The sequence below is a fragment of the Sylvia atricapilla genome, chromosome 4 (assembly GCF_009819655.1).
Source record: "Sylvia atricapilla isolate bSylAtr1 chromosome 4, bSylAtr1.pri, whole genome shotgun sequence".
In the NCBI taxonomy this organism is placed as follows: Eukaryota; Metazoa; Chordata; class Aves; order Passeriformes; family Sylviidae; genus Sylvia; species Sylvia atricapilla.
In genome coordinates, this window is record NC_089143.1 from 32,908,029 (window position 1) to 32,927,055 (window position 19,027).

Genomic DNA, 19,027 nt, shown 5'->3' on the forward strand with positions numbered 1-19,027 from the left:
CCAGGACATTTTTGTACAGGGTGGGAGCACCAGAGGGAAGGAGTCAGAGAATGTATTTTAAATAGGAATTCCAGAGGTGGAAGGACTGGATTTCTCTCTAATAAATCACCTAGTATAATCTATAAATTATCTATAATAATTATCTGTGCAATAACTACTTTGCTCTTCCCTTGGGCCTCACCTGTCCATCAGCCCCATTCAAATGGACAAACCTTCATTTACAGACATCTGCCCTCAAAAACACTTTAAATCTAAAAATTTTAATTTTTAAAAAATAATTTAAAGAATTGTTTTTAAAACAATAGGAGAAATCTGGGCAGTAGGAACCCAGGGAGATGCAAACTTCAACCCCCAATTCCCACTTTTAGAAGAGGGAGTGGGACTGTGCTTTTCCTGGATGGTTCCAAAGCACATCAGGCTGAGTTCTGGATGCAGCTCTCCATCCTGCCTGGTGTCCAGCCCAGAGAAATGCAGGCTCAGCAGCACAGAGAGCCATTTCCCAGCCTTGCAGGCTCCTCACACTGATCCCACTCCATCCCTGAGGCTACTCCAAGGCAGAGCTGCGCTCTCTTGGATACAATCCCTCTGATCCTCTCCCATGGATTCATCCACAGCATCCCTGGTTTCACATCACGGCCGTCATCTCCCTCTTCCTCAAACTCCGCAGCTTCCCAGGCTCTGCTCTGGTCCTGTTGGCTTTTGGAGGGGCTGCCACAACATCCATGCTCCATCCCACCACTGCTAGCCTGGCCAAGGACTCTGCTCCAAGGATTCCAAACCTTCCTCCCATTCCCAGCACTAAGGAAAGGCACCTTTCAGGAGCACATGAGCAACAGAGAGGAACTGAGCCAATATTTGGCCTCACTGCTGGATCCAAAGGTGTGGGCTCTGGGAAGGGGCTTGAACCTGAAAATGGAACTGATGCCCCTGTTTTTATAGAGCAGAGCACAATTTCCTCTTGCCAGGCCTAAAATGCAGCCCCATTTTATCATCAGGATTCTCCACAGGAAGCAGGAGCTGCAGAGCTCTGATAACATTGGAGGAAACCCTGGAAACATTTAAAGGATTGTTTTAGCCCCAGGCTTTGCCTCAAATAAACCTGCTGAGCTTCTTCCTTACATACAGCCCTTAACCACCGACCTTCAAAACAACAACCCCCAACCAGGCTTTGATTCAGCCTCCAGAGAGCAAACAGCATCTTCCCACTGCTCCCATCCCCTCCAGAATCAAAGCCTGGAGCTCCCAGGGATTAGCAAAACCAGGGATGATGAGCAGAGCCTTTGGGACCTGAGAAGAATCAGGGAAAAATCGGGGTGTAAATAAGGGCTGAAGGCAGAAATGCCCAGTTCTCTTCCCAGTGAGAGCAAGGACAGGTTTGCAGAGCCAGCTCCCATGCTGGTGGCTCAGCAAAATCCACCCAGCACACAAGAAAACCCTTCTTATAAAGCTCCAGTTAAACCCAGCCCCAAAGGCAGCAGCTCCTTATTTTGGGAAGGGTGTGTTTGGCAGAGCAAGTGGGTAAAGATGAGCTGTGCCAGGCTGGGCTTTGCTGCAGGCAAACTCAAACGATCCTTCTTCTAATTACAGACCTTTTAACTAATTACAGGCTGAGGTTTCTGGGCTTGCCAAGTGACTGATTTTGATGCTTTCTCACCACGTTCAGCTCTGGGTTAAACTCGGCCTATCCAAGGTGGGCAAAGAGGTGAGAAGGTGCTGCTGGTAGCAGCCACAAAACTGAAGTTTCCAGAGTCAGGTGAGCAGGAGGGAAAAATCCTTTCTGTAAATAAGTCAAGACTTCAAACTGCTCAATTCAGTTCAGAGGCTGCTTCTCTCCAGAGCAAGGGTTAATCCAGCTCTAGAAGTGACACTGGTACTGAACAGCCACAGGTGGACCTCAGAGAACCCCCAGAGATCAGAGAAACTGCAATGGTTTGGGATGGAAGGGACCTTAAATCCCACCCAGTGCCACCCCTGCCATGGCAGGGACACCTCCAATGATCCCAGGTGGATCCAGCCTGGCCTTGGACACTGCCAGGGATCCAGGAGGGGCAGCCACAGCAAATCTGGGAATTCCAGCCCAGCCCCTCCCCGCCAGGAATTCCTTCCCAGCATCCCATCCATCCCTGCGCTCTGGCACTTTGAAGCCACCAAGACCTAAAAGCTCTTCCACAGCTTTGACCTGAATCACCAGCTTGGTCCACGAGGTCGTTCAGTGTAAAGAAGCAAAACAAAATCAGAGAAGTCTGTTCTGTATATAATTAAAATGAGTAATGATGTCCCGATGAATGGCCAGGAAAACTGAAGCACTGGGAAAGGCAGGGCAGAGACAAACCCTGTCCCTGTGATGATGGGCAGGGCCTTTCTGCAGCAAATCAGATTCAGACACCAAATAATTCCTGTAATGCTCCCCAAAGGTTCTCAGTTATCCCAGTGTCAAATCCCTGCACACTGGTAAGGAGGAATCCTTTCCTAGCCAGGCAGCTCCAGCATTTCCACATCCTCCAGGAGCCACTTCTCCCAGTTCCTACTCTCAATCCCTCCTGCTCCAGTTTGAGATCATTATTTCCCATTCTCAATTGCAAACTGCACTTAAAGCCCACTCAGATGTTCCTAAACACCCTAAAAGTGGGTTCTGTGAATTCCTTCCCTCATGCTGTTTGGAATCCACTCCTATTTTTGGGAGAGAAAATCCCAGCCAGAGGAGCTGCTGCTCAGAGCTCGTCCAAGTCTCTCCTCACAAGACAGACAAAGTTCTCTGCGAAACTCAGCTCCAAGCAAAGCTCAGCTCTGGCTGAGCTTGAGATTAAACTGCGAGTGCTGAAGTGGATTTAAAAAAAAAACCATGAAGGGCAAACCCTCTGGGAAAGGAGCAAAGCTGGGCATGAGTCCAGGAAGGCAGGGAGCTGTCAGAAACCAGCGGTGTTTAGGGACACTCCTGGTGATTATCCACTGGGTTGGATGGACAAGGAACTGAATTCCAGCTGGATCAGACATCCCTGCCTCGCAATCAATGTGCACTAGAGCATCTGGGCAGGCATGGCCCTGCCTGCCTCCCTCCCAGGGCTCCAAAAGGGTTTCTTACCCATTTCCCAAGGAAAAGGCCCCAGAGAGAGATCCTGAGGGCAGCCCTATCCCATCTTCCCTAGCTGCCTCAGGCACTTCTGGAGTCACTGCCGGGATACAACAGGATTTTTAAGCCTTGATTTTTTTTTATTCGAGGCCTTACCCAGCAGGTTCCTTATCGCAAAATTAGAGAGAAACAAATTAAAAGAACCATCTTGAGTGGGAATACTCTGTCCTTCCTCAAGGACAGGGTGCAGGGACTGGAGTCCTTCCGGCTCATGCACAAATCTTGCCTTGGGATGTGACACCAAACCACTGCCAGGGCTTTGAGCCTCCAGGGAATCACAGAATCACAGCATGGTTTGGGTTGGAAGGGACCTTAAAGCCCATCCCATTCCACCCCTGCTATGGACAGGGACCTTCCACCATCCCAGGGGGCTCCAAGCTCCATCCAACCTGGCCTTGGGTACTTCCAGGGATAGGGAATGCCAGAGCCACCCACAGGGATGCACCACAGCAGCCCCCAGACCTCCCACTTCTCTCCTGCTGCTGGAAAAGCACAGAGCTCCCACATCCACTTCCCAAGGAAGGATTTTGTGGGAAAGAGTTGTGGGATGGGATATTCCTGACCCAGGGGAGCAGCTCCTGCTTGTGCCAGTGTCCCCAGCTCTGCCTGTGCAGCCTCGAGGCCACTACGAGCATGACATCTTCCTGCGGAAAGGAGGAATTTTGGGGCTGGCTCTGGAGCCAGGCTCAGGGATGTACTCATCCCTTCACAAGTTTAACCCATCTGGGAGCCAGGTTATGTGGAATAAACCAGGAGTGCCCTCCTCATTAAAGGAGGCTCAGACTGAACTCAAATCCTTCTGCTTAATAAATTAGGTTAAAGTCAGCCCAGATTAGAAAATCCCTCTAATAAACCAAGCTTGCAGACAGAAGCAGCTCCCAGTGCTGGTTGTTTTTTCTGGCTGATTTTAACCCCATTTCCTGCCTCTCACTGACAACACCCTCGACCTCTGGACTGCCAGATCAGCTCCAGAGGTGGACATGGGTGATAAATTCCTCACAGGAACAACACAAACACCACAAAACCCAAGGATTTGGAGGGATGAATCATCACACAAAGCAAGAACAGTTAGAGATCCATAACTGGGAGAAGGGAAGGCTGGGTGGGATGAGCAGAGGAAAGAGCAGGGTTGGGATTAGTTACTTGGGGAATATTAATGATACCTCATGTAACCAAAGTGATGCACCCTGACCAGACCCTGTAGGGGCTGTGAGATTCATAACAAGAATGTAATGAACACATCCAAACATCCCACATCTCAGCCTGACTGCCAGGGAAGCTTTTTTTAGCTCATTAAAGGATAATAAATCTGTATTTTGAGGCCACATAACCACTTGGTGTGACCACACTGAGCCACACCTCTGCTGAGGGAAACCTCTCCACGGAGGGGAGAGGGAACGTTTCCCTTCCCTGAGAGGAAATCACACCCCACATCCAGCAGAGGTGGTTTCTGGCAGAAGCCAGGAGAGGATCCAAGAAAATCGCCTTCCCTTTAAGACCTTTAAGAGCAAGGAAGCATCTTCCCTGGTTTGACCTTGCCCAAGAACCCCCAGGAGCATTCCAGGAGCTCTTGGAGACTGGAATTTGGGGCAGGAACCACCAGCCTGGACCTCCACACACCCTCTTCCACTGACCTGGGTTTCTGAGGGGACTCTTTGGCCTCCTTGGACCCAAACCAGCCGCTGCTCTTACTCCTCTCATCGCCCGCAGCCGAGGCGTGCACGGGGGTCCCTCCGTCCCCCTGGCCTTTGCCTCCCGCGTCGCTGCGGGTGCCCCCATGGTGGAAAAAGCCTCCCTTGGCCTTCTTGTCCTCCTTCCTGCCGTCCTCGGGCGCTCTGTCCTTGCCTGGCTCGGCGGAGAAGCCCAGAGGAGCCGCGGCCTGGCTGGGTTTGCCCTCCAGGCGATTGCTCTCCTCCATCCTGGCCCTGCCCAGGTGGTTGCTGAGGGTCACGGCCTTGGTGGACACCTTGAGCTCCTCCTGCAGGGCCAGGCTGGGAGGGGACGGGATGAACCTGGGCTCGTCCCTCTGCTGCTGGGCCCTCTCCAGGCCGCCCAGCCCCCAGGGCACCTCGTGGGGCTCGGCTGGCAGCGGGCTGAAGCCGAAGGCCTCGTCGTGCCTGCGGGGCAGGGCGGGCACGGGCAGCGGGGCCGAGGCGGGCGGGTTCCTGGGCGCCGGCTCCTCCCCGTACACGTGGCTGCCGTTGATGCACAGCGACGAGCGGGACACGGGCTCCGGCTGCTGCTTGGGCCGCGGGCTCTGCGCGCCTTTGGCCTCCGGGCTGACCTGACACACGTCGTCGCTGAAGGCCCGCTTGTGGGTCAGCTTCGGGGACGGCAGCAGGTCCCTCACTGAGGGAACAAACACAAAACAGTGAGGGGATCAGCTTTGGGAAGGGCAGCATGTCCCTCACTGAGGGAACAAACACAAAACAGTGAGGGGATCAGCTTTGGGAAGGGCAGCATGTCCCTCACTGAGGGAACAAACACAAAACGGTGAGGGGATCAGCTTTGGGAAGGGCAGCAGGTCCCTCACTGAGGGAACAAACACAAAACGGTGAGGGGATCAGCTTTGGGAAGGGCAGCAGGTCCCTCACTGAGGGGAAAAAACACAAAACGGTGAGGGAGGTCACATTCAGGGAGGGCAGCAGGTCTGTCACTGAGAGAAGGAAACACAGAACAGGGGAGAGCAGCAGGTCTCTTACTGAGGGAACAAACACACGACAGTGAGGGGATCAGTTTTGGAAAGGGCAGCAGGCCTGTCACTGAGGGAAAAGACCACACAACAGGGTGAGGGGGGTCAGCTTTAGGGAGAGCAGCAGGTCTGTCACTGAGGGAAACAAACACAAAACAGTCGGGGGTCGGTTTTGCAGAGGGCGGCAGGTCTGTCACTGAGGGAAGGAAACACACAACAGGTGAGGCCACGGGTACATCATGGTTATCTTTCACCTATAAACACCAAATAGATCTGGGAAACCACCCCAGCCTTCACGAGATTCTGATGGAATTCTTGGTAATGCAAAGCCCAGCTCACAGGAGACACAGAATTCCCCAAGCACAGCAGGGGAGGACCCTCAGAAGAGGCTCTGTAAGGTGACAAACCCCTTGTCTGAGAGGATCTCAGAGGATCTGAGGTTGGCAATAAATGCAAGGAACTCCCTAGAAGCTCCTTAAAGGCTTTTAAAGCTTCCATGTGATTTATGAGTTTGCACTGAACAAGAGATGATGGGGCCATCACACTGCTTGGTGTGATGAGCCAGAAGGCTACAGTGCCTGCATCTCCCTCCCACTGCCTCCAGGCTTGGGCTCGATCATCTTAGAAATACTTTCCAACCTTAACAGTTCCGTGATTCTATGACCTTGTGGCTACTGCCAGTTTATGGAGGTAAAAGTCATGGAGAACCCAAGGAAAACAAGTGACACAGCTGCTGGTCCCACCCAGCTGGAGATGCTGCTTCCTTCACAGAATCCTGGAATGCTTTGGGCTGGAAGTGACCCTAACGATCACCCAGTTCCAACCACCCGCCGTGGGAAGGGAGGCTCCCAGTAGCTGCAAGGCTGATCCCAAGGATGGTGGCACCAGCACAGGAATGTCACCCAGCAGAAGCCACACGGCTCCCCAGGGACTCCCACCCAACCTGGCAACGTGCTGTCTGCAGCCAATTCAACCATTTAATTATAGATTTGTTTCCAAGGGAGAATTAATTCCTGACAAGGCCTTTTTTGTTTGTAAATCACTGCCCTGGGAGTGCCAAGAGCTCAGATTGTTTTAATCACCGGAGCCGAGCCCCGTTTAGGCTTTGCCTGCAAGCCGGAGGCGGCTCATTAGAGAGAACAGTGACCCAGGGCAGGGCCAGCAGCTGCCAGCCCAGCCCAGCCCAGCCAGGGCTGTCCTGGCAGGGACTGTTCACAGGGGCTGAGAAAGAACAGCCCTGAACAACCCTCACATCTTGGGAGCTCGTGGTGCAGGCATGGAAAAGCAAAATCTGGGATTCCTCCTGTTCTGGCAAACACCTCAGTGCCAGCACACAGAAGGTCTTGGGAGGTTTATGCAGGATGTCACCTCATAGTGACAATCTGAAGCAAAAGGAGGCTGAGGGGGGACCTTGTGGCTCTGCACAAGTCCCTGACAGGTGGGAATAGCAGGGGGAGTTGGCCTCTGCTCCCAGGGAACAGGGACAGGAGGAGAGGGAATGGCCTCAGGGAAGATTTAGGGAAAATTTCTCCACTGAAAGGGCTGTCCAGCCTTGGCACAGCTGCCCAGGGTGGGGGTGGAGTCCCCATCCCTGGAGGGGTTTCAAAGCCATGTGGACACTTGGGGACACGGTCAGTTGTGTCACAGCCTTGGCAGTGCTGGAAGTGGAAACTCCACGATCCTGGAGAGCTTTTCCAACCTAACCAACTCTACAATTCCCTGATTCTGGGTGAGCAATCAGTTAACAGAGTTGCATGGAAGTCTCACCAGTCGCTTGCAAAGAAAGGAAAGAGGAAAACTGGGAGAGGATTATCCGTGATCCTCTTACCAGAGCGCTCGGTGGACAGGCTGCCGTGTCTGCTGGGGGATTTGGAAACCTCAGGGGCATTGGCTGCCAGGCTCAGGCTGGCAGAAGAGATGGTGCTGTCGGATCCCAGGGAGGTGTTGGACTGGGTCAGGGACGATTTCCGCAGTTTGTTCTTCAGGAAGAAGCCCTTAACTTTGGACTTCTTGCCCCCGAGCTCGAAGTCATCCTCCATGTCCAGGGCTCCCATGCTGCTGGGGATGATGGCAGAGGCCGACTCCAGGTCATACTTCTTCTTGCCTGTCACCTTGTCCTTCAGCTTCCCGAAGGGCGAGCGCGGCTTGTCCTTCATGGACAGGTCAAACATGCTAGCAGTGAGGTTGTTCCGTGTGAACTGGATGCTCACCAGGATCTCACCACGTTCCTTCTCCTTCTTCCCAGCCTTGGAATGCAGCTTGTGCCACCTGCAGCCAGAGGGGACACAAAAGGAAAGGGCTCTCTGTCATCCCCCAGAGCCACGAGGCAGGAGAGCTCTGCAGCAGATGCTGCTGGCTGGGAGAAAGCACCAGGGAAATCACCCCAACACAAGTTCCTAGCACAAGTTTCTCCAGGGAAAGGGTTGGAAAATGCTGGAACTGCCCAGGGAGGTTTGGAGACCCCATCCCTGGAGGTGCCCAAGGAATGACTGGATGTGGCACTCAGTGCACTGGGCTGGGGACAAGGTGGCACAGGTTGGACTCAGTGATCCAGGAGGGCTTTTCCAACCTCAGTGAGGTTGGGATTCTCACCCAAGTGTCCCAGATATCACCTAAACCCCAAGCCAGAGACACAAACACCACACATGGAGGTGGCACACGGGACCTGGCCCCTCTCCGATGCACCCACAGCTCCATCTCCATTCCTGTCCTTAACTCAAATGCTGCCCTTCCACTGAATAACCTGGAAAACGCCACCTTACTCAGGCTTGTCAGCCACTACTGGGATTCTCCAGGGAAAGCTGGGAGCTGGGTTTAGAAGGAGACAAAGCTGCTGGCATTTTGTGCTTGTGATTTCAATATCCCAGAGCTGGTGACTCAAGGGATCCTCTCAGCAGAGACTGACCCGGAATGGCAAAGGAACTCAACAGCATCCATTAAATCAATTTTCTGCCAGACCTGCTGTGTCTCACTCCAATAAAGATGCTCAGGTTTGCCTGGAAGTGTCCTTGGATCACATACTTTAAAGGATGATGCGTCCCAGGAGTTCCCAACCCCACCCAACACAACTCCAGCCTTCCCAGGCTGCTGATCTGGGAACAATTCCTGCAGCAGGGAATGGTGACAGCTGCAGAAGGAGCTATTTGCCATATCTAGAACAAAGCTCCCTCTGATTCCAGGGAGGAATGGAATCCCAACCCCACTGTCCCACCCCACACAAACTCCATAACACAGACTTTGCTCCAAAGCTGCCAGTGGAAATGGAAGAACATTGGGAAAGCCTCCAAACTCTTCACTGCATGAGGCAAAATACCCCTAACCTCCCTTTAGGTCCTGGTGCTTCTGCAGGGAATGGCCTGGGAGCTGGCAGGGCATGGCGCAGCCTCTGGAATGGGATGGCAGAGGGGTCTGGATCCTGCCAGCAGGGAGGAATGGTGGCACTGGGGACACCAAAGCAAGGACACACCCAGAGCCACCCTCTGGTTCTCCATTTCCACATTGCAATGGGGCAGCATCAAACACAGACCACGAGGGAACCAGTCCCTCCCAAAAATCACTCCCTTCTCCCCACGGGACTCCCCAGCTCTCTGCCAGTCCTAGGCACCACTTCCCAGGGCAGCTGCAGCAGGAGGAGCAGGAACCCAGCACAGCCACGGCCCTGATCCCACCCAGATCCAAGTATTCAATGAATTTCTGATTAAAATTCCCCTTAACAAGGCACAGGAAAATCTGCAGGCTCAGGATAGATCCTGTTTCTCCATGTTATGCTTCCTGGGAGCAATGGGAGGTGAAGATACTTCTGCCATGCATTAACAGTTTCCCAGAAAATAAAAATCCCAGTGGTGTCTTACATCTCCTTGGAGAGTGAAGTCACTGAGAAGAAAAAAAGTAGGGAAGGAAAACGGGATGGGATGGAGGTGGATGTGACCATGCTGGAATCACCAGGGTGAGGGAAAAAAATGGAATTGTGTCCTCCAGGACTTCCTGAATTTCTGCCAGAGAAGTTATCACAGCCTGGTTGAAGGGAGGAGCTGGGAAGCCTGGGAATGCTACATGCAGAATTGTCCAAAGCCAGGTTGGACATTGGGGCTTGGAGGAACTGGGACAGTGGGAAGTGTCCCTGCCTGTGGGACTGTATGGGTTTCAAGGTCCCTTCCAACCCAAACCAGTCCAGGATCTTGTGAAGGGGGTGCAAAATCCCCTCATTCCCTGATAAATATTATCAGAGGATAATATTTATGGAAGCACACGGGTCCTTCACCACACAAAGTGCAGGAGGGGACAGTGCCTGGGACTTTGCTGGCCACAGACATGGAATTAAATTCCAGTGAATCCACTCCTATTCCCACCACTCACTTCTCCCACCCCATCTGATGCCCACTGCAAAATTTTCAGTGTGCAGCTTGAAAATATCCAGGCAGGAAGAAGGAAAAAAAAAATCCCTGGAAAAAGGCAGCATTAACCCTTTAGAGCAAGGCAGCAGCAACAAAGGCAGCCCAGAAGAGGCTGAGCCACTGCCAGGGAGCAGGAGCAGGTGCATCAGGAGGACACTTCCCAAAGGATTGGAGGGGAAAAGGCTGCCTGGAACATCCCACAGGGCATTGTTCACTTGAATGCAGGAGCTGGAAGCAGCTCAGGAGGGAAGGGCTGCAGAAGCCTGGGAAGGAGAGACTGGGGGGGGGAGCTGAATCATTGCACGGGAAAAACAAAGAACTCTTGAAAGGAGTTTTTGTACCTTACATCATCCCATGGAAAAAAAAACAACAGGGAGAATCTGGGTGGATCAACACGAGGAAAGGCAGGAGCTCCTCAGGAGGAGATGGAACAGCCTGGACATGCCCCCAGCATTTCCCATCCCTGTGAGCATCAAAGGGGATTCGGGTGCTGAGCCTGAGCTGTTCCAAAAAGCAGCTGTTCCAGGCAAAACCTCTACTCTTCTGAGATCCAGGAGCTATTTTTGGTTCCTAAGACCTCATCAACAGTCGGGGCTACACCTCCAACATGCAACGGGGCTATTTTTAGGCTGAGCACTCAGTTTATGGCACAGGATGAGAGTTTGGGAGGATTCAGCTGTTCCGTGTCCTGTGCTTTGGGATTTTTATGAATCAGTGGAAACAGGAGGTGCAAACTCCTGGGATGCAGCAGGAGAGTGGGATCGGGGAGGGATCAAGTCCCAGACAGAACACACAAACTCCCACAGCAGCTTTTCACCATGAACCCCATCCCACAGCCCTCAGTTTCCCAAATTTCTTCCAGGAGCTGCCCTCAGGGGGATCCTGGGAGGGGTTTTCTGGATTGGGGCCACCCAAGGTCACATCTCAAAGAGGGACACGATGTTTTTTATGGGAATAGACAACACACCTGGAAAACAAACATAAAATCTCTTTTCCAGGTGTGAAGGAGCAGAACTGGGTTACATCAGTCACACTCCGGAGCGCAGGGGGATGGAGTGAACTGTGCCAAGCACATCCAGTCCCAGAGATCCACGAGGATTTGCTTCCTGGGGGTATTTTGGAGGCCACAGCTGGGATCCAGCTCCTCGCTGCACAGGACACCCAGAAGAAGCCACTCACCTCCAGCTCTGAGGGATCCTACCAAGGTTTGGAGGGGTCCCAGTAACACACAGCCTTGGCTGGTCACAAAATTTAAATTTAAATGAAGTTAAACTCTGTCCCAGAGCCAGAGCTGGTGGAGATCAGGAGCAGGATTGCTCCCAGCTGAGGAGATGTGTCCTGGTCTGTGCTCCTGCCCTTGCTCCCTGCAGCTGGAATGTGCTTCCCAGAGGACAGAACCTGCTGGATCAGCATCCTCTGCTCCATGGGGAGCTGCTCCTTCCCCCCAGTTCCTGCCCCCTGCCCTGCCAGGTGATGTCCTGCTACACATGGAGAGCTTGGGGACATCTCCAGGGTGACACACCCAGGCAATGGAGAGCCCAGGGACACTTCCAGGGTGACACACCCAGGGAATGCAGCTCCAGATGGAAGGCACAAGCCCCCAGGCTGGGGAAGTTCACTTTTGCTAACAAATGTGAATTATTCCCTGTGCCACTCCATGGATCCAGCAGGGCTGGGTGTGCATTCCCGAAGTGAGGGATCCCAGGATCTGTTATCCATGCCCAGGGAAGGGTCAGGCGAGCAGCCTGGCCTGGCTGAGGGGGAAGGAAGCAGCCACTCACCCCAGCTGGGCAGAGAGGAAACCTCAACTAGAGAAGTCCCCGGAAAGGGGAAGCAGCTGTGAGCTCCGGGGTGTGCAGCTCCTGCTCCTGGGCTGTCACACGCATCGGGAGCAGCCACATGTGGCAGAGGCTCCCCTGCCCCCACCGTGGGGCTGTGCACACTCATTTAGGTCACCGTGGTTAATGAACACAGCCCAGCTCTCCCAGACACCCCGTGAATCCCTCCCTTCTCCCCTCTCTCCCCACGGCGAGGCCAAGGGAGCAGAGTCAAAGGCAGCTTTTGGAGGCAGCACCCGGGCTCTATTTTTACATTTGCTGTTGCCAGGATCAGTGGGAGGCACAGAGAGCAGATACAGAGCTGCTGGAGCTCCAGGCTCCCAAAAACAGAGCTGCCCTCATCCTCCTGCAGCATCCCAGGCTGGGGAGACAAACACTAGTGTGGAAACAGGAGCACGGGAATGGGATTAAGGAGGGAAAGCGACCTCACAGAGGATGAGGATGGGATGGATTCACTCAGGACAAACACCTTCCCTTTTCTTCTGTGCTCCCCTGGGCAGCAGGGGACAGGCCAGGGGGGGACACAGCGACCCCCCCTGCTCCCAGAAACATTCCTGTGGGTCTCAGAGCTATGGGAGGAACGCTTGGGCACTGTTTGTCCCATCAGTGAGAAACTCTCTGGGTTTGGGAGCATGGGGCTGGCCCAGCACCTCCGAGATGAGGAGGGAACACTGGGATGAGCAGGACACAGAGCCAGCCCCAACAGGAAGGTTACACCAGCTCTGAGCCAAGGTTTTCCATCACCTTGTCCCAGCCACACCCCCTCTGGGGCAAGTAACTCCTTCAGCCAAAGCCTCCAGCCCATCAGCAGCTTCCCAAAGCCCTGGGGTGACCCAAGCTCATCCCACTGGTTTGGGATTGCCAATGGACACTGGGATGAGATCAGGAGAGCAGGGCAGCACCCTGCTCCATTTCCAGGGAGGATATGGGCTATTCCAGGAGGATGTGGATTATTCCCAGGGAGGATATAGGTTATTCCAGGAAGAACCACCACCTTTGCTCTTCAACAGCTCTGTCTGGGGTCCCCAATAGTCCCCTCCAAGCTCCAGCTCAGCTGTGCCTCACCAGCCCTGCTCACCACACCCTGGGGCTCCAGTTTCCCTCTCAGACTGGTCCCAGTGCTTTGCCAGCAGGGAATTCAGGGAGTTTGCTCAGGGAGTCAAGCCCCTTGGTGGCTCCTAGGGTTCAGGGATGCACAGGGAGGGAGGCACAGCTGGAGCATTTCTGGAGAGCTTCCCAAAAGTCTCCCAAAAGCACTGAGCACTATCAGGGCAGCGTTCACCCTAAACCCAGCAGAAATTCTCCTGCCCTGAACAGCTTGGAGCTGCAGTCAGACAGACACATCCCAACCCAGAGGCTCTTCCCAGACAGCTCCAGGCTGGCATTTACTGCTGATTCATTCCTGCAACAAGGTCAGCCCCAAGTCTTAAATCAAGGATCCCTTGGGCTGCTACAGTGACAGAGCAGGGCTGGGTGTGGAGAAGCCAATCCAGGGAAAACACTGAGGTTCCTCCTGGCACAACCCACCCTGAGAGCCCAGCACAGGGACACCTCCCTGAGCCTGGAGCTGAGGCAGCTGGGCCAGGTGGGGAAGCATAGGGTGGAAAACAATCCAGCCCCGGGGAATTTTGTGCTTTTTTGTCTGGCTCTGTGTTCCTGCCCCAGCTTTTCCGCAGCACCAGTTGCCCTGTTGGTTTTGGATGGCTGATCCTGCCAGGTGATCCCTGTGCTCAAAGCACAGATGGAAAACAAACCCCAGCTGATTCCTCTGAGCATGGAGCAGCTGAGGTGGGAAGTTCATCTCTCCAAATGTTCTTCTGAGCAGTGCTCACCAACAAAGCTCCAAAGAACCAAGCCCCAGCTCGTGACACAGTGGAGCAGCCCAGCCCTGCTCCCCTAACAGGGCCAGCTCCAGAGGGGCTGCAGGGCAGGAATGAAGAGCAGCAGCTGTGTGGAAAGGCAGGAAGCCCTGGGCATGGTGCTGGTGCTCCACTGGGACCACCAGAAGCCCAGGTGAGAAAATCCCAGCACGGACTGGCACTTGTTGAAGGGCTCATCCCAGGACTCCCAGGCCAGGAACAGAGATGTTGTCATGCCCAGTGGGACTCAAGGGCAGGAACAGTCTGAAAACCAGGGAAAACCCAGCAATGCTCATGTCCCAGCAGGATGTGGGACATCCCTGTGCTCTGGGGATGGGACAAGGCCCATCCTGGCAAGGTCAGAGGCAAGCAGAGGGATGGGATAGAGGGAGACAGCTTTTGGACCAGGATAGACATCAGGGATGGAGAAAAGCTCTGAGCCCCAGGATGGTGCTGGAATGAGAGCAGTAGCTTCATCTCTAATCACTTTGGGCTAAGAAAATCTGAGGTTTCTCCCTAGGACAGGATGGACAGTGGGAAGAGAGAAGGAGGGAAGATTTAAGGAGCTGTAAAACAGCATGAGACATTTATGAGTGGGGATAGCAACAGCAGGAGTCAGGATGTGACCACCTCAGCTGGATTTATCTGCTCACGCTCCGCAGCATCCACAGGCTGTGTCCTCCCTGCTGCCAAGCAGCCAATGAACCACCCCCGCGGTCACCAGTGCCCTGAGCTGCTTGCACACCACCAGACAGGGGACAAGGTCCCTGCATGACACTGGCACTGCTGCACAAGGATCCAAAGTTAAACCACCACCAGCCCTGAGCTGACCCTGAGAGACCACAAAGCAGCAGGAGCTGGAGCACAGGCTCCCCTGGGGCAGCTGCTGCTCCTGGCAGCCCCTCCACGGGCACAGCGAGCACAGGACAAACACCCTTTGCTGGAAATCCTTTCCACTTCCAGCTGGGAGAAGCACCATGACAGGGCTTGCACACGGAGCCAGAACCCAGAGGCTTGGGAATGCCTGTTCCAAAGGGACACAAAGCCCAGGGAAGGGACACTGACCCTAGGGAAGGGAGACCAGCCCCAGAGAAGGGACACCGAGCCCAGGGAAGGGACACCAAGGCCCAGGGAAGGGACACCAAGGCCATGGCTCCACCCGTTCTGGGAACAGGTCACACATGGATTGCTCATCCATCACATCAACCCCTGCTCAGGAGTGAGTCAAACATGAAAAAAGGGAAAAAGGGAAAAGGGGATGGATCCTGAGCCTAGCAGCAGATTCCACTCCTTTATCCTGGGTGGATTTGTCAGGGAAGAGCCCCCTTGGGAATGCAGAGCTGGGGAGGGGCCCCCAGGATGCTGCTCCAGGGCTCCCAAACGCCCTGTCCCAGCCAGGCTTCTGACGGAGCAGGAGAATTCCATGGCAGGTCTGAGCACAGCTCAGCCAGGCACAGGCTCTGACAGGTCCCACGACAGCGAGAGGGGCACAGCACAGACTCAAAGGCCATTTCCACCCGGCACTGGAGAGGATGCCAGGCTTTCCTTGGACTCCTCTATTGAATTTCTCCAAGAGCCAGATGTATTTATTTCTAGGAGGGTTCAATATCTCTGAGGGTGTCCAGCACCTCACAGAAAATGGCTTGAATAACCTGGCATGGTGGAGGGTGTCTTAAAAAGCAATAAAGTTTTAATAAAATAAGAAAGTAATGCAAAAACAAAAGAACAAAGCTGAGCACAGTGGAGGAGTAGGTCCCACACACCTGCTACAACACCCTGAAAATGGGCTGAGAAGCCTCATGCTCTCATTTAAGTATTAGACCAATTGGGTGGGGGTTTTTGGCAAACAGCCCAATAGAGAACAGCTCCCTTTCTGAACAACAGCTAAAGAGACCATCAATGTCTTTGCCTTAGCACTGAGCCAATTACTGCCAGGAGAGCAGAGAAGTTTCTGGGTCCTTTTACCTTATTGGAACAACAAGGAGTGAGTCTTAAACCCTTCCCTATATGGAAACACCTGCTTGGGTGTGGGATGCATTTCTACACCCCTCCACCATCCAGCAGACTCCTCCAGGAACCAAAAAGAGCATTCCCCAAAAAGAGGGGTAGTAGAGCTCACCCTCCCCTCCTGCTCACCAAAGGCTGCCAGGAAGGGCTCAGACAGGTTTTGGAGGGAGAGAATCACCCAGGAGGCTCCTGGAGCAGGGGCTGAGCACAGCTGAGCTCAGCACAGGCAGCAGCAGTAGCTCTCCCCATGTCTGGAGTTCTGCACCAACAGGACTGAGGGGTTTTCTGAGCTGCTGCAGGTTTTTCTGCAGCTGGAGGCAATCAGGGCCCTGGGAAATCTGTGAGAAATCTGAGTCTGCAGCTTTCTGGGCTGTAAGATGATGGAGGGAGATGGGCCAGCGCTCTCAAGCCACCAGCACACCAGATCCAATATGCCAGATCTGCAAAGCTGAGCTCAGACCACTCAAATATCTAAAAAAACCAAGAAAAGCAGAGTTTTCCTGCAGGAGAGCAGAGCAAGGGCCTTAAGCCAGGAATGGCAACTGGGTGAAAATGGGGTTAACTGGGCAGGTAGGAGCAAAATTACACCCGGAGGAGCACCTGGGCCCTCTGCCCTGGGCAAATGCTTGCTTGGGGTCAGCTGGTCACCATGGATGTTATTCCAGCCCTGGTCACCACGGGTGTTATCCCAGTCCTGACCACCACAGATGCCACCCCAGCCCTGCCTGCCCTCTGTGCCCCCCCAGCAGAGCATCCTGACCCAGTTTTTGGCAGCACCAACCCCTCCTCCCCTGCAGCATTTCGACACTCCAGGGCGTTAGCTGCCTCAGACACAACACCACCTCTGAGCCGGATTTTCAGCCCCAAGCCATCCCAGCTCAGGGCTGGGAGCTCCCTGCTGCTCCCTGGTCACCTCACAGAGCCTTGCTGGGCACTCTGACCATAGGGAAAAGGGCTCTTTGCCCTTGGATTCAAACTTCCCATCCCAAATCTATCCCAGAGCAGCAATTTCCTCCCCGCCCCACTGCGAGGTCTCTCCCTGTCCTCGGCCTGAGGACAGACGTGCCAAGGACAGAGCTGCAGGGATTTGGCCTCAGTGGGAGCAGAGTCAGCTCCAAGCCTGGGTGTGAGAACCTCCCCTGGGAGAAGCACGAGGAGCCAAGGCCACGCTGGGAATGAAGACCAGCACCAGGTCCCAGGGAGATGCCACAGCCTCATTCCACTGCTAACAATCTCCTGATCCCAATTAAATGACAGAGGGAGACACTCCAAGCACAGCATCCAGAGGGGCTGGAGGAGATGAGAGCGGGTCCATTTCAGGGGGAACACGAGGACAGTGCCAGGGAAAGCATTTGCCACAGCAAGGAGGGGACGGGATGGATGCCACCAGTGAGGGGAAGGGACAGTGCCTGGTGTGGGGCTCAGTGAGGGAGGGATGTGGGACCATCCTTGGCTCTGAGGGAGCTTCCCACCCCTGCAAGGTCCCAACACACTGGGCAGCACCCATCCCCGGGCAGAACGGGCCCCTTTGGAGAGACTCTGGATCAGCCCTTTCCTTCTCCCAGCCTCCCTGCCCGTGCTGGGGCTCACAGCCTCCTTCTCTGCTCTCTTTGGCTCCACGATGTCTCCCTCCAAACCCAAGGAATTCCTGTCCCTTTTCCACTGAGCCTTGCCCCACAGGAGCTCCATCACAAGAGCAGAGAAGTCCTGGTGGCCTCAAGGACTTTGGCTGGCAAAGTTTGGCAGCCAAAGGGAAGGTCCTGTGATGATGGAGAGGGAGGAGAGTCCCACCCTCTGCAGCCCCACAGAAGCCCGGAGCCCCCCCAGCTGCAGGTGCCCCCACAGCTGGGCAGGAACAGGAACAAGAAGAGGGAAGTGCAGCACGGAAGGGCTTTGGGGAAGTCGGAGCTGAGCTAATTCTGCAGAGGGAACAACTCCCCCAGACGAGTTCCCCATCACTCCCAGCCCAGACAGAGCCAGGGAGCATCTGCAAGTCACTGCAGGAACAGCAGAGCCAGGAATCCTGATTCCTGCTGCACTCCCTGGCCCTCAAACACAAATCCCAGTCCTGCAAAACCCTGGGCTTTGAGCCCTGGCAGATTTAAGGTGTGTTATAAATACATATTACACGACTGGCTTTTGCAAATATTAAAATGAATATTGTATGTGTTATGTTAGAAAGTTATGCTGTATTAATATAGTCTCTTTTAGCAATGTGATAAATATCGTTTTTAGGCTATAGCATGAGGAGAAAAGTTAAAATTAGACAGAAACACTTAAAAGTCCAAATAAATGTTTAAATTATGTCCAAAATTTATGAATATGCAATAATCTATAATAGTTAATCCTTTAGAAAGATCCTTTGTTAGTCAGCGTGCCTTGGTGTGGAATGCCAGGTACCCAGACATCTGTAAGCTTTTTTTGCTTTATATGTCTCTTATTGTCTTCTTTTTTATTAAACTTTGAAAATTTTAACAAAAGTGAACCGTCTTTCTCACAGGGGTTTGCAGCTTTAACCTTTCCCATATCCAAGGGGCTGGGAGATCTTTGGGACAGAAAACAAATGGAAACGGTGCTTCAGGGAGGGAGGGACCAGGGAATGGCAACTGAGGGCTTGCCTTAGCCAGCCCAGGAAATCTCGGACCCTTGCTGCTCTCTCCCACCATCAGCATGACCCTCACACAGCAAAATCAAGGACATTTTGTGTTCCCAGCCAGGGATATCTAAGGTGCAGCAGCCCTGCAGGTGTTCCCAGGCATCTCCTGCCCCTCCTCAATGTCCCCTCCCATGCTGCTCACCCAAGGGATGAGCCAAGGGAAAAGTCTCCAAGTCCACTGGAGAGGGGCTGGGGACAAGGTCTGGAGGGACAGGACACAGGGAATGGCTTCCCACTGGGAAAGGGGACATTGGGCTGGGATCTTGGGCAGCAATTGCTGGCTGGGAGGGTGGGGAGGGGCTGGGCTGGAATTCCCAGATTTGCTGGGGCTGTCCCTGGATCCCTGGCAGTGCCCAAGGCCAGGTTGGATCCACCTGGGACAGTGGGAGGTGTCCCTGCCATGGCAGGGGCGGCACTGAGTGACTTTTACAGTCCCTCCCAACTCAACCCA

General features: G+C 53.9%; 1 protein-coding gene across 6 annotated transcripts in view; it reads right to left on the reverse strand.

Moving 5' to 3' along the window:
• The window catches only part of RAB11FIP5 (RAB11 family interacting protein 5), a 39,277-nt gene that overhangs the window by 16,488 nt on the left and 3,762 nt on the right, over positions 1 to 19,027 (reverse strand). For all 6 annotated transcript variants that reach the window (XM_066317544.1, XM_066317542.1, XM_066317547.1 and 3 more), the window contains exons 2-3: positions 7,651 to 8,090; positions 4,765 to 5,479 (exon numbers count right to left, since the gene is read on the reverse strand). In XM_066317544.1, coding sequence (XP_066173641.1) covers positions 4,765 to 5,479; positions 7,651 to 8,090 — 1,155 coding nt within the window. The remainder of the gene's footprint in view (positions 1 to 4,764; positions 5,480 to 7,650; positions 8,091 to 19,027) is intronic.